Source organism: Eleutherodactylus coqui, chromosome 3 (genome assembly GCF_035609145.1).
Source record: "Eleutherodactylus coqui strain aEleCoq1 chromosome 3, aEleCoq1.hap1, whole genome shotgun sequence".
Taxonomy (NCBI): Eukaryota; Metazoa; Chordata; class Amphibia; order Anura; family Eleutherodactylidae; genus Eleutherodactylus; species Eleutherodactylus coqui.
This window is the reverse complement of record NC_089839.1, coordinates 120,870,844-120,886,374: the sequence shown is the minus strand read 5'-3', so window position 1 is coordinate 120,886,374 and position 15,531 is coordinate 120,870,844. Positions and strand designations below refer to the sequence as shown.

Here is a 15,531-nt window from a genome sequence, read left to right as displayed (position 1 = left end):
CTCCCCGTGACATCTCCAGGCTCTTGGCTACCTTTGGTAGCCAGCAGCAGGGAGATTTTATATTTCTTGGGCAATATTTCACTTTTGCGCATGCGTCCGCCATCATGCTGACAGGCGCATGCGCAGAAGCTGGGGTAAGGTCCACGGATCAACATCCCATCAGGGAACAAATCCGGGACCTTGGGTACGTAATTTCATCCCCCCTTACGGATACGATCCGTAAGGGGAGATGAAACTTTTACTTTTTAAACTTTTTTTTACTTTTAACTTTTTTTTTTTTTTTTTTTACTTTTTAACTGTATATGATCACTGTTATCCGATGGATAACGGTGATCATATGACTGGAAACCACATACAGCGGTCCCCAGTCATATCTCCCTGCACTCGACTATCTGTGACAGCCGGGTGCAGGGAGATTTTGAATTTGCCGGGCTCGCCGGCTTCTGCGCATGCGTGCCGCATCGGCACATCGCAGAAGCCAGCGAGGGGTCCCGACACCGGCCGGAGGACATCGGCGGACCTGAGGTGAGTATTTTCACCTCCCCTCATGGATCCGATCCATGAGGGGAGGTGAAACTTTTTTTTTTACACTTTTTTTTCACTTTTCCGCGATCATCGTTATTCATTGGATAACGACGATCGTGGTACCGGGGACCGCTCACCACGGTCCCTGCTGACATCTCCTGCCTCCCGGCTACCTACAGGAGCCGGGAGCCAGGAGATTTTAAGTCTCCCGCGCCGCCGGGCCTTCTGCGCATGCGGCTGACGTAATGCCGCCTGGCGCGTATGCGCAGAAGGACGGCTTCGGCGCCCGGAGCATCGGGACAGCGGGGAGTCGTGCGGCGGACCTCGGTGAGTAATTTCAGCTGCTCCGATGGATCCGATCCATCGGAGCGGCTGAATCTTTAACCTTTATTGCACTTTTTTATTTACTTTTTTGCGATCGGCGCTATCCATTGCATAGCGCCGATCGCAATGCCGGGCGGGGGTCCGAACAGCCCGGGATGACAGCTCCATGCTGTCAGCTACCTGCGGACACCGACAGCATGAAGCTGTCACGTCCACAGCCGGAGGGGCGTTATTCTCTGCAGGACACATGTTTTTACGTCCTCAGAGAATAAAGCCCACTTCGGGAGGACATAAAAAGGCTATGGCCCGGTCGTTAAGGGGATAAGCTAATATATATATATATATATATATATATATTACACTTCTGATCTTTTTCTTGTAAACATTAAATATCTCCTAAAACTTCGATAACATCCTCCTGCCTGATTTGTAGTTATAACAAACGTTGCTTCTGAATTCTAAACTTGTATATAACCAGCATTGTAACTGTCCATCTTAATTTGTAGTCTAATATCCGACAGGCATCCCGTCCCGAAGATATCGGGACGTAATGACTGCCGGTGCGCAATACTTTGAGTATAGTAGCGTGAAACTAAACAAGAATGGGTGTGAGAAAGGGATTAGGGAAGAGGGGGAAGTCGAGATTGTGAAAGAAGAGAGAGAGAAAAGAAAAGGCAAAAAAAAAAAAGCGGGATTAGAAGTAAGGAAGTAGAGAAAGAGAGCCTCATGTTACCTCTAGCCTCTGTACGCTCGCCAAGTCCAGGGCTTGTTATCGATTTGGGGAGCTCGCCCCTCTGTAGCCACCCGTCAAAGTCTGTTGACTTACGGAAGGTCAGCGAGGGCTCCCAGACCGCATTAAAGGCTGCATATTTGTTATCGTCCTCCGCTCTCAACTCCTCCATGTGGCTTATATCATCTAGGGCTACGACCCAGTTCAGCCTGGAAGGTGGAACCTGTGATCTCCATAGACGAGGGATAATGACCCTTGCTGCTAAGAGAAAAAAGCGAAGAATTCCTTTCTTAATTGTTCCTATTGGACCCAGTATGGCTGACAGGAGGGCTATTTCGGGGGTGATGGCCAGTGAGCTTCTAGTCAGAGCATTATGCAGTCCCTCAACCGCCTTCCAAAGGCGTGAAATCTGAGGACACGACCACCAAATGTGGGTAAGAGTCCCAGTTCCTGTCATGCACCTCCAGCATAGATCAGTGACCCCTGGATAGAATCTGGCCAGACGTACCGGGGTGCGGTACCATCGTGTGAGCAATTTGTAATTTAACTCTTGATGGTTACCTGAGATCGTCATCTTATGTGTCAGGCTTTGAACCTTCACCCACTCCTCGTCTGGCACGGCTCGACCCAGTTCCTTCTCCCATGCTTTCCTGAATGCTCCTCCAGAACCCCGGCCCCCCTCGGTTACCAAGATGTTGTAGACTGCGGAGATCTCGCCTCTCCTTCTCTGTTGAGCTTCGCAAAGCCCCTCAAAGGATGTGGAGGGCTGTGTCAATTTGGTCATTGGTCCCAATGTACTTATGTAGTGAGCAATCTGATTGTATTGGAGCCACGCGCTAGCCCTCGGCCCCCCCTCTCCCACTAATGTCTCCAATTGCAGGATTCCGTCCTTGTCCATTACGTCATGCACCCTGGGACATTGCAGCCCTAGTCTCTCTATCAGGGGTAATTCGACGTCTCCCTGGGGGAAGTCCGGGTTCCCTGTCAGTGGCGTCTATGGCCCCGACACTCTAACCAGTCCGCACCCTACTGCAAAGCCGTCCCATATTTTCAATATTGAACTCATTAGAGGGGATACCCTCAAACCGCGCCTGCCTAATCCACCCTTCAGCCAAAATAGCCCCTGTAATTGTTTTGTTGTTCGCTCTATTTCCACCCAGTGTTCCGTGGGGTCTTTTCGTGTCAGATCTATTACTATTTTACTTATTGCAGCTCTATAATATGATCGCATATCCGGGAGTCCCAATCCCCCATTGTTCTTTTGCTGCGTTAGGAGCTTAAAGCTGAGACGTGGTTTGGAATCTTTCCATATATATCGGGTTGCAGCTTTTTGGAGTCTAATAAAGTAGTCCTTTGGGATGTTAATGGGTAGGGCTTGGAAGAAATAGAGAAGTCTGGGTAAGACGTTCATTTTAAGTGTGTTAATTCTGCCCAGCCATGATAGGTTCAATGCTCTCCATTTATCTAGATCTTTTGTGATGGTTGTAAGGATAGGTTCAAAATTAAGCCCGTATAAATTCCCAGTGTCTGCTGGTAGGGTCACCCCCAGATATTTTATTTGGTCCTTTCGCCATCTTAGGGGGAATTTTGAAGCTAATTGGGTGATTTCCTCTACAGGGAGTGTGATGTTTAGTATCTCTGATTTGGTCATGTTGATTTTAAAGTTGCTGACTCGGCTATATGATGCACATTCGTGTAGGATTGCAGGAAAGTCTTTTTTAGGGTTAGTCATGTATATCAATAGGTCATCAGCAAATAGCGCGACCTTGTGCTCTCTTCCAGCAACTTTATAGCCCGATATTTCTTTATTTTCCCTAATGGCATTGGCGAACGATTCCATTACCATTGCGTACAACGTCGGTGACAGGGGGCACCCCTGGCGAGTTCCATTCTTGATGCTTATTGGTTTGGACAGTACGCCGTTTACTCTTACCTGAGCAGTGGGCTCGTTATAAAGGGCCATAACCCATTGCCTGCATCTATTGCCCATGCCCAACTGACTCAGCGTGCTTTCTAGGAACAACCAGTTGACTCGGTCGAAAGCTTTCTCCGCATCGACCGATAGTAGGCATAGTGGCGTGTTAGCCTCTTTTGCCCGATCCATCAGAGAGAGTGTTCTTATGGTGTTGTCCCTGGCTTCCCTCCCAGGGACAAACCCTACTTGGTCTCTGTTGATAATTTCCCGGGTCAACGGTCTTAAGCGTGATGCGATGACTTTCGCGAAGATCTTCGTGTCAATATTTAACAGGGAGATTGGGCGATAATTTTCGCAAGTCATGGGATCTTTACCCGGCTTGGGCAATACAGTTATGGTGGCCTGTAAGGACTGTGGAGGGAAGGTGCATGTGTCTGATATTGCGTTAAAGGCCTTGCTCAATAGTGGGGCGAGAAGATCACCAAAAGATTTGTAAAACCTTGGGGTGAAGCCGTCGGGTCCCGGGCTTTTCCCTATTTTAAGCTCTTTGATTTCTTTGATTTATTTCTTGATCTGTGAAGTCCTCATCTAATTCCGGCGCCTGGTCTATTGTTATCGTTCTCAATGCGTGTGTCTGTAAATATTGGTCGATCTCCCCTTGTTCTACTGGGTTTTCAATGTTATACAGCTCGCTATAATAGTTCTGAAAGCATTCTAGGATATCTTTTGTTGCGTGGACTTTCCCTTTCTCTTTTGATTTCATTGCAAATATGTAAGTTTGATTTCCCCTGGGGTTTAGAGCTCGCGCTAGCCATGCTCCGCTTTTATTTCCGTATTCATAGAATTTTCCTTTTAGCCTATCCCTCATGCAAAGGTGGTTTTTGTCCAGTATTTCTAGGACCTGTTGGCGTAGTATTGAGATTTCTGCACTTAAGGTTTGTGTAGGGTTCGCTTTATTAGCTTGTTCCGCCTTTTCCAGTTGGGAAATCAGGCTCGACAGTTTCCCCGTCCTATCCCTTTTGAGGCGTGTACCATGCGATTTAAAGACCACCCTTAGCACGCACTTAAGGGCTTCCCATTGCACAGTCGGATGTGTTGTATCCATTTTGTGAGTATCTATGAATATTTCAATGCTCTTCCTGATCTCCTGTAGACAACATGAATCGCTTAAAAGGTTGTCGTTTAATCTCCATGAGTTCAAGCCCCCTCTAATCCCCTGCCCCAGGAGTGCCCCGAAGACAGGCGCGTGGTCCGACCATACAAAGTTGCCTATAGAGCACTTGGGGTCAAGATCTAGGAGGTCGTGTGAGATGAAGATATAATCTAGTCTCCCGTAGCTGTTGTGTGAGGCTGAGTGGTGGCTGTAGTCCTTGACCCCTGGATGGAGCGTCCTCCAGAGGTCAACGAGTCTCAGCTCAGCTAACTGTCTCCGCAGTCTACGCAAGGCCGCCAAGGAAGTGCCGGACTTACCCGAGGAAGAGTCCAGCTCCGGGTCCAGGCTGAGGTTGAGGTCCCCTCCGAGTACGATCCTGGAGCCTGAGGCGAACCGTGCCAGTTCTCCTAGGATACGGCAGCCAAACGAGACCTGTCCAGAATTTGGAGAGTAGACGTTAGCTATTGTTAATATGCGTCCTCCTAAATCAAGCTTTAAAAAGATATATCTCCCTTCGTTGTCTACTTTGGAGGCCAAGACTCTATGTGGGAGGGTCTTGTGAATTGCGATCGACACTCCGCAAGACCTCTTATCAGGGTTTACACTATGGTGCCAATTGGTATAATATCTATTGTTGCCTTTTGGGACTCGGCCTTCTTTATAGTGTGTCTCCTGAAAGAGGGCTAACATGACTCGCTTCTTGCGCATATGTGCCAAGATCTGGCCCCTCTTGGCCGGCGCATTCATACCCCTAGTATTGTAGGTACAAAAGGTTATACTAGCCATGACTTAATATGTAAATAGTGGATGACCCTGGGGGCGAGCCGCAACCGAAGCACACACGAGGCATAGGCTCAAGAAAGAAGAAGGGAAGAAATAGAGGGGGGTAGAAAGAAAAAAGTAGGTGACAGAAACCCGTTGTTCCATCGATTGGAATCCAATTTTCCAATCTAGTAGAGTGGGGAACCAACCTAAGGTTGGCTGCAGTCGATGCGTAAACATCGTCCATCCGGTGGGGTGGGGTACCGAGCAGGAAAGAAAGCCCCCTCCCGCCACCTTCCCCGGCGACTCAAGTAAATGATTAGTATAGAGCTTATTAATATTACATTTCACCTTATCTAGAACACTTATACGACCATTATGCAAATTATAACTTTTAGAAACTAAACAAATCTCCCAGGAAATCCTCCTCCCTTCAAACGAATAATTCCGCCCTTAGGGCCCCTCCGTAATCATTAGCTAAAGTCAAGTAAACGCATTTCTCCGATTGCTATGGCATTAAACCCTAGCTCTTTCGGCGCCGGAGCGATTTTTGTAGCGAGTGATCAGCGTTTTGCCCTGTTGCCGGTCTCTGACGGCCGGGATCTGTGTGGTCTAGCCTCCTGCCATGGCTCTCTTGGGGCTTCGATGGGTAGGGCCGGAACATACGGCCAATCTGGGATCGCTACCATAGGTAACTCCAAAGTTCCTAGAAACATTGGCAGGTCAGCTGGTGATTTGAAGGAGGCTGTTTTCCCATTTCTCGTTGCTGTAAGTTGGAACGGGTACCCCCATCTGTAAAGGATATTGTTTGCTCTCAGTTCCTCTAGAATCGGTCTCACTGCCCTGCGCAACTGCAATGTACGGCGGGCCAAGTCTGGAAACACTTCTATGGGGGTACCATTGTGTTGTAGAGTGTCCTTTTTTTCCCGGGCTTTTCTCATTATGGTTTCCTTATCTTTAAAGTAGTGGATACGGCAAACCACATCTCGCGGTCTGTTTGGGTTGTCTGGCTTTGGGCCTAGAGTCCTATGTATACGGTCAATCTCAACTGGGCTCTCAGGTCCCCTCTGCAGCAGTGAGCCAAAGAAATTGTGGGCCCAGTCCTCCAGCTGCGTTGGTGTGATCTCTTCCGAAAGGCCCCTCAGGCGCAGGTTATTTCGCCTGTGGCGATTCTCAATGTCGTCAATGTGAGTCAAAATGTCCGCTAACTGTATAGCTTGTGCATTAATTGCTTGGCTATGGGCATCTAATGTTGAAAAAACCTTCTATTGTGACTCTTCCACAGTGCTTAGCCTGTTGCCCACTTGCTTGATCTCTTGTTGCAGCGTAAACATAGCTTCCTTATGGGAGGCCTCCAACCTTAGGAAGTCACTTTTGGTTGGTAGTGCGCGTAAATGATCCCTCCAATCCCACTCGTCTTCAGGCGAGGGGTCTCTGGGCTGCGGGTACGGTCTGGGCGTATTGGGTCTGGCTGCAATGGTAGCGCTTCTGCGGGTTTTATGCGTTGGGTTATGGTTCACCTCTAGCGAGCTGGCACTGCCACAACCCCCTTCCATGTCACGTGGGCCGGGGCCCGGATTGTCCCCTTTTATATTTTCTGGGGTTCTGGAGTGGTCATAGTCCTATACCTCTTTTAATGCACCCGAAGACTTTATTTGCTTTTGCAGCAGTTGACTTGCATTGGTTGCTCCAGTTAAATCTACAGTCCACTAGTACCCCTAGGTCTTTTTTCATATCACTTTTCCCTAGCAATACCCCATTTAGTGAATATTGGTGACATCCGTTTCTCGTGCCCATGTGCATAACCTTACATTTGTCAACATTGAACTTCATTTGCCATTTTTCTACCGAAGCCCCCAGCTTATCTAGGTCCATTTAGCCGTACAATGTCTTCAGGTGCATTGGTTATCTTGTATAATTCTGTGTCATCTGCAAAAATTTATATTTTACTGGGCAGCCCCTCTATCAGGTCGTTGAAAAATATATTGAGCAGAATGGGGCCTAATACTGAACCCTGTCGCACCCGATGTCTTCATTAGTACATTGGGGTGTCTTCATCAGTACATTGGGGTGTCTTGGGTGAGGGATCAGCCCTATTCTCATTTGCACAAGTAAAGACTAAAAGCAATGGGATGAAACTGAAAGGGAGGCGACAAATCAGATATTAGAAAAAACTTTCTGACAGTGAGGGTGATAAATGAGTGGAACAGGTTACCACAGGAGGTGGTGAGTTCTCCTTCAATGGAAGTGTTCAAACAGAGGCTGGGCAAATATCTGTCTGGGATGATTTAGTGAATCCTGCACTGAATAGGGGGTTAGACCAGGTGACCCCTTGCTCAATGCAAAGCCCTACATCTGGGCAAGAAAAATGAAAAAAACACATACAAAATAGGAGGAATTGGGCTAAGCAACATCACATGTGAAAAAGACTTGGGTATTCTAATAGATCATAGACTGAACATGCGTCAACAATGTGATGCAGCGGCCAAAATGGCAAACACAATTTTAGAATGTATTAAGAGCAGCATAGAGTCTAGTTCAGGTGAGGTAATTATCCCCCTCTACTGTTACTTAGTCAGACCTCATCTGGAATACTGTGTCCAGTTTTGGGCACCCCACTTTAAAAAGGACATAGACAAACTGGAGCAAGTTCAGAGAAGAGTTACCAAGATGGTGAGCGTTCTGCAAATTATGTCCTATAAGGAATAGCTAAAGGCTCTTGGAATGTTTAGCTTGCAAAAAAGAAGGATGAGAGGAGACTTAATAGCTGTCTACAAATATTTGAAAAGCTGTCACAGTGCGGAGGGATCAGTCGTATTCGCATTTGCATAGGAAAAGACTAAATGTCTATATCTTCAAACACGAAACTAGCGAGCTTAATTGTGGAAGCTTTATATAGCTCGATCCCCCATGTAGGTGGATTGCGAGCTGCTGAATTCTATTTGAACCAAAGAGGTATCCATTTAAAGCCCCACAACGATCTTCTACTGCAACTCCTCTCGTTCGTCCTCCATAGGAATTATTTCCTATTTGAGGGTAAGTACTTCCACCAGCTCAGGGGTACAGCTATGGGGAGCCTGTGTGCCCCCAGTTATGCCAATCTATAGCTGGGCTGGTGGGAGGAAACATACGTTTTTTGCGAGGCGAACAAGAAGTGTGCGTCATCTATAGACCTATGGATAAGGTTGAAAGATGACGCCCTGATCCTCTGAACGGGTCCCACAGAGGAATTTACCAACTTCATGAGACATCTGAACAATAACTGGCTTGGCCTATTCTTTACGGCCGAAATTGATCCCATGACGATCACATTTTTGGATCTTCGGATGCTGAAGTCTGAGGCTGGAACCTTAGAAACTACGATATTTCGTAAATCAACCACTACAAACACATTATTACATTGGAGTAGCCACCACCCCTTGCCCTTTAAAAAGGGGGTTCCCAGGGGTCAGATGATAAAAACAAGAAGAAATTGTTCCTGAGATGTAGATTTCAAGGAAAAAGCCAAACAAATGTCTCATCGGTTTCAAAACAGAGGTTACCCAAATGATGTGATAACATCAGCATCCGAATTTGCAGGCAATTCTAGAAGAGAAGATTTTTTGGATACTCGACCCAAAACAGTAGGGGATGGTAAAATCTGAATAATTGAGACATATGATGACAGGTCTTGAGAAGTGAGAGAAACATTGGAGTATCCTCCAAAAAGATACTGATTTGGTAGACTATTTACATGAAAGACCCCTGATTACCTACAAACGGAGAAAAAAATCTACAAGTTCGACTTGTACACAGTCATTTATTACCATTACCCACTTCTAATACATTGCTATCCAGAAATCCCCCGAAAGGATTTATCCCTGTTCGGGATGCAAAGCTTACAAATTTATGAGGAAAGGGTCTTCCTTTAAGAGCTCTGTCACAGGGAATCAATATCAGATAAGAGACTTCATAAATTGCAAGACTAGCAGAGTGATTTAACTGGCATCGTGTTCATGTCCCCTTGATTACATCGGCAAAACAGCGCAACAACTATGGAGGAGAGTCCTAGACCATATCAGGAACATTAATCGAGGGGAACATACTAGCATAGCCAAACACATCAGTGACAAACACAATAACAACCCAGATGCACTCCGTTTCTCCAAAAAGAGTGTGCCTGGATATTTAGGTTAGACTCGTGTTCCCCTAAGGGCCTCAATGAGTGCTTATCGTTAGATATGAGCGAGCACACTCGTTCGAGCATTAGGGTACTCGAGATGCTCGTTACTCGAGACGAACACCACGCGGTACTCGAGTCAATTGCATTTCCTTCCCTGCATGTTTAGCGCCATTTTCCAGCCAATAGACATGCGGGGAAGGCATTACAACTTCTTGCTGTAACATGCCAGCCCTATCCCACCCCACAGTAGTGAGTGGCTGACGAGATCAGGTGATCGCCTAGTACTTAAACTGGTCCCACTCTCGGCTCGCCTCAGACTCATGCTGGCAGAGGTTAGGGAAGGTGCTGCTGCTGAAATAGGGAAAGTGTTAAAGTAGGATCCATTCTTCAGGAGCCCCAACGGTCCTTCTTAGGGCTACTCACTCTTCATAGTGTAAACTACTGCTGTGGCTGGCTGGGAGCAGTAGTGCACCAATTTTTTTTTTAAGCATCTTGGGCTGTGCAGGCCTTTTCAACTATAGCGTTCTCAGTCTGCAGTGTATTATGCAGAGTTTAGGGAAAGAGTTGTTTATATACGGAAAGTGTTAGAGTAGGATCCTGTCTTCAAGAACCCCAACGGTCCTTCTTAGGGCTACATCTGACCGTGTGCATTATAGTTGTGGCTTGCTGGGAGTAGCAGTGCATCAATTTTTGTATTACGCATCAAGGCCAGTTCCCAGCCTTTCAGTAATAGCGTTCTCAGCCTGAAGTGCCGTCCAACCAGCTCTCACCGTGAAACTGCTCTCTAACATATCCTAGCCTACTGCAAGCGACTTCATTTATACCGTTCTGTGTCTGCAGTGCATAACACAGAGTGCAGGGGCACAGCCACTTCTATAGGGAAAGTTATACACTATACAGTCCTGATCCTCCGTGCAAGAACCCCAATGCTCCTTCTTAAGGCTACATCTGACCGTGTGTATTATAGTTGTGGCTTGCTGGGAGTAGTAGTGCATCAATTTTTGTATTATGCATCAAGGCCAGTTTCCAGCCTTTCAGTAATAGAGTTCTCAGCCTGAAGTGCCATACAGCCAGCTCTCACCGTGAACTGTTGGAGCAAAAGCGCAAATACGCCACCACCCACCCGCATGCACAAGCTTTAAACTGGCACATTGCCAAGTTAATCAGCATGGAAATGCTGCCATACAGGCTTGTGGAAACAGAGGCTTTCAAAAACATGATGGTGGCGGTGGTCCCGCGCCACTCGGTCCCCAGTTGCCACTATTTTTCCCGGTGTGCTGTCCCAGCCCTACACCAGCACGTCTCCCGCAACATAAATCGTGTCCTCACCAACGCGGTTACCAGGAAGGTCCACTTAACCACGGACACGTGGACAAGTACTGGCAGGCAGGGCCACTATATCTCCCTGACGGCACATTGGCTGAACTTGGTGGAGGCTGGGACCGATTCAGAGTCTGGGACCACTCACGTCCTATCCACACCCAGAATAGCGGGCCCTACCTCGGTGCTGGTATCTGCGGCGTTTTATGCCCCCTCCTCCAAACCTTCCCCCTCCTCCTCCGCCACCTCTACCTCTCAATTAAGAAGTGTGAGCACGTCGCCAGCAGTCGGTAGCACGCGGCGCGGCAGCACAGCGATGGGCAAGCGTCAGCAAGCCGTGCTGAAACTAATCAGTTTAGGTGACAAGAGGCACACGGCCCCCGAGCTGCTGCAGGGTCTGACAGAGCAGACCGACCTCTGGCTTTTGTCGCTGAGCCTCCAATCGGGCATGGTCATGTGTGACAACGGCCGTAACCTGGTGGCAGCTCTGCAGCTCGTCAGCCTCACACACGTGCCATGCCTGGCCCACCTCTTTAATCTGGTGGTTCAGCGGTTTCTGAAAAACTACCCCCCGCTTGTCTGACCTGCTCGGCAAGGTGTGCTGCATCTGCGCACATTTCCGCAAGTCCACCACGGATGCTGCCACCCTGAGGACCCTGCAACATCGGTTTCAGCTGCCAGAGCACCGACTGCTGTGCGACGTGCCTACACGCTGGAATTCTTCGCTGCACATGTTGGCCAGGCTGTACGAGCAGCGTAGAGCAATAGTGGAATACCAGCTGCAACATGGGTGGCGGAGTGGTAGTCAGCCTCCACAATTCTTTACTGAGGAGTGGGCATGGATGGCAGATATCTGCCAGGTGCTCGGAAACTTTGAGGAGTCTACCCAGATGGCGAGCAGCGATGCGGCCATCATTAGCGTTACCATCCCGCTGCTTTGCCTGCTGAGAAGTTTGCTGCTAAGCATAAAGGCCGACGCTTTGTGGTTAGAACAGGAGATGGGGGATGACAGTATGTTGCTTGATAGCCAGACCACCCTTAAGTCTATATCTCAGCGCGTTTTGGAGGAGGAGGGGAAAGAGACAACTGGCCACACTGCAGAGGGTACCCATGCTGCTTGCCTCTCATCTGTTCAGCATGTATGGTCTGAAGATGAGAAGGATGATCCTGAAAGTCATCTTCCTAGTAAGGACAGTGATGTGTTGCGTACTGGTACCCTGGCACACATGGCTGACTTCATGTTAGGCTGCCTTTCCCGTGACCCTCGTGTTAGATGCATTTTGACCAACACGGATTACTGGGTGTACACCCTTATCGACTCACAGTATAAGGAGAACTATTCCACTCACATTACCGAAGAGGAAAGAGGTACGAGATTGATGCAATACCACAGGGCCCAGGTGGGAAAGTGATGCTAAAGTTCACAATTGACAGCGCTAGTGGCAGAAGACACAGTTCAGAGGGCCAACTAGCAGGGAAGGAGCGAGGATTAGGCAGCATGTCCAGCGCAGGCAGGGGAACACTCTCCAAGGCTTTTGCCAGCTTTATGGCTGCCCAGTAAGACTGTGTCACCACTCCCCAGTCAAGGCTGAGTCAGAGAGAGCACTGTAAAAAGATGGTGATGGAGTACGTAGCCGATCGTACCACCGTCCTCCGTGATGTCTCTACTCCATACAACTATTGGGTGTCAAAGCTGGACACATGGCACGAACTTGCGCTGTACACCCTGGAGGTGCTGGCCTGCCCTGCCGCTAGCGTCTTGTCAGAGAGGGTGTTTAGTGCAGCTGGGGGAATCATCATGGATAAGCGTACCCGCCTGTCAACTGCCAGTGCTGACATGCTTACACTCATAAAGATGAACAAAGGCTGGATTTCCCCAGACGGCGGAAAGCAGCAGAACCTAATGATTCTTTTCACTGTAACAGGAGAAAAATGCATCCTCTTTCACCACAAAAAAGGGGGAATTAGCTTTGTCAATCCCTCTCGGATATTATTATTCCTCCTCCTCCTCCTCCTCCTCCATCATCTCCTCCTCCTCCTCCTCCTCCTCCATCATCATCATCATCTCCTCCTCCTCCTCCTCCTCCTCCTCCTCCTCCATCATCTCCTCCTCCTCCTCCTCCTCCTCCTCCTCCTCCTCCATCATCTTCTCCTCCTCCTCCTCCTCCTCCATCATCATCTCCTCCTCCTCCTCCTCCTCCATCATCTCCTCCTCCTCCTCCTCCTCCTCCATCATCTCCTCCTCCATCATCTCCTCCTCCTCCTCCATCATCTCCTCCTCCATCATCTCCTCCTCCTCCTCCTCCTCCATCATCTCCTCCTCCTCCATCATCTCCTCCTCCTCCTCCTCCATCATCTCCTCCTCCTCCTCCTCCATCATCTCCTCCTCCTCCTCCTCCTCCATCATCTCCTCCTCCTCCTCCTCCTCCATCATCTCCTCCTCCTCCTCCTCCTCCTCCATCATCTCCTCCTCCTCCTCCTCCTCCTCCATCATCTCCTCCTCCTCCTCCTCCTCCTCCATCATCTCCTCCTCCTCCTCCTCCTCCTCCTCCATCATCTCCTCCTCCTCCTCCTCCTCCTCATCATCTCCTCCTCTCCTCCTCCTCCTCCATCATCTCCTCCTCCTCCTCCTCCTCCTCCATCATCTCCTCCTCCTCCTCCTCCTCCTCCATCATCTCCTCCTCCTCCTCCTCCTCCTCCTCCTCCATCATCTCCTCCTCCTCCTCCTCCTCCTCCATCATCTCCTCCTCTCCTCCTCCTCCTCATCATCTCCTCCTCCTCCTCCTCCTCCTCCATCATCTCCTCCTCCTCCTCCTCCTCCATCATCTCCTCCTCCTCCTCCATCATCTCCTCCTCCTCCTCCTCCTCCTCCTCCATCATCATCTCCTCCTCCTCCTCCTCCTCCTCCTCCATCATCATCTCCTCCTCCTCCTCCTCCTCCTCCTCCTCCTCCATCATCATCTCCTCCTCCTCCTCCTCCTCCTCCTCCATCATCATCTCCTCCTCCTCCTCCTCCTCCTCCTCCTCCATCATCATCATCATCTCCTCCTCCTCCTCCTCCATCATCATCATCATCTCCTCCTCCTCCTCCTCCTCCTCCTCCTCCTCCTCCTCCATCATCATCATCTCCTCCTCCTCCTCCATCATCTCCTCCTCCTCCTCCTCCTCCTCCATCATCATCTCCTCCTCCTCCTCCTCCTCCTCCATCATCATCTCCTCCATCATCATCTCCTCCTCCTCCATCATCATCCTCCTCCATCATCATCTCCTCCTCCTCCTCCTCCTCCTCCTCCATCATCATCATCTCCTCCTCCTCCTCCTCCTCCATCATCATCATCTCCTCCTCCTCCTCCTCCTCCTCCTCCATCATCATCATCTCCTCCTCCTCCTCCTCCTCCATCATCATCATCTCCTCCTCCTCCTCCTCCTCCTCATCATCATCATCTCCTCCTCCTCCTCCTCCTCCTCCTCCTCCATCATCATCATCTCCTCCTCCTCCTCCTCCTCCTCCTCCTCCTCCTCCATCATCATCATCTCCTCCTCCTCCTCCTCCTCCTCCTCCTCCTCCTCCTCCCTCCTCCATCATCATCATCTCCTCCTCCTCCTCCTCCATCATCATCATCTCCTCCTCCTCCTCCATCATCTCCTCCTCCTCCTCCTCCTCCTCCATCATCATCTCCTCCTCCTCCTCCTCCTCCTCCTCCATCATCATCTCCTCCATCATCATCTCCTCCTCCTCCATCATCATCTCCTCCTCCTCCTCCTCCTCCTCCTCCATCATCATCATCTCCTCCTCCTCCTCCTCCTCCATCATCATCATCTCCTCCTCCTCCTCCTCCTCCTCCTCCATCATCATCATCTCCTCCTCCTCCTCCTCCTCCTCCATCATCATCATCTCCTCCTCCTCCTCCTCCTCCTCCATCATCATCATCTCCTCCTCCTCCTCCTCCTCCTCCTCCTCCTCCATCATCATCTCCTCCTCCTCCTCCTCCTCCTCCTCCTCCTCCTCCATCATCATCATCTCCTCCTCCTCCTCCTCCATCATCATCTCCTCCTCCTCCTCCTCCATCATCATCTCCTCCTCCTCCTCCTCCTCCTCCATCATCATCTCCTCCTCCTCCTCCTCCATCATCATCTCCTCCTCCTCCTCCTCCTCCATCATCATCTCCTCCTCCTCCTCCTCCATCATCATCATCTCCTCCTCCTCCATCATCATCATCTCCTCCTCCTCCTCCTCCATCATCATCATCTCCTCCTCCTCCTCCTCCATCATCATCATCATCTCCTCCTCCTCCTCCATCATCATCTCCTCCTCCTCCTCCTCCTCCATCATCTCCTCCTCCTCCTCCATCATCATCTCCTCCTCCTCCTCCTCCTCCATCATCATCTCCTCCTCCTCCTCCATCATCATCTCCTCCTCCTCCTCCTCCATCATCTCCTCCTCCTCCTCCTCCTCCATCATCTCCTCCTCCTCCTCCTCCTCCTCCATCATCTCCTCCTCCTCCTCCTCCATCATCTCCTCCTCCTCCTCCTCCTCCTCCTCCTCCTCCATCATCTCCTCCTCCTCCTCCTCCTCCTCCATCATCTCCTCCTCCTCCTCCTCCTCCTCCATCATCTCCTCCTCCTCCTCCTCCTCCATA

At 49.7% G+C, this 15,531-nt stretch overlaps 1 protein-coding gene across 1 annotated transcript in view; it reads right to left on the bottom strand.

Moving 5' to 3' along the window:
* Positions 1-4,032: 4,032 nt before the first annotated feature.
* Positions 4,033-15,531, bottom strand: part of URB2 (URB2 ribosome biogenesis homolog) — a 62,725-nt gene continuing 51,226 nt past the window's right edge. The window contains exons 5-6 of the mRNA XM_066594874.1: positions 8,645-8,790; positions 4,033-5,079 (exon numbers count right to left, since the gene is read on the bottom strand). Of these exons, the coding sequence (XP_066450971.1) occupies positions 4,033-5,079; positions 8,645-8,790 (1,193 nt within the window). The remainder of the gene's footprint in view (positions 5,080-8,644; positions 8,791-15,531) is intronic.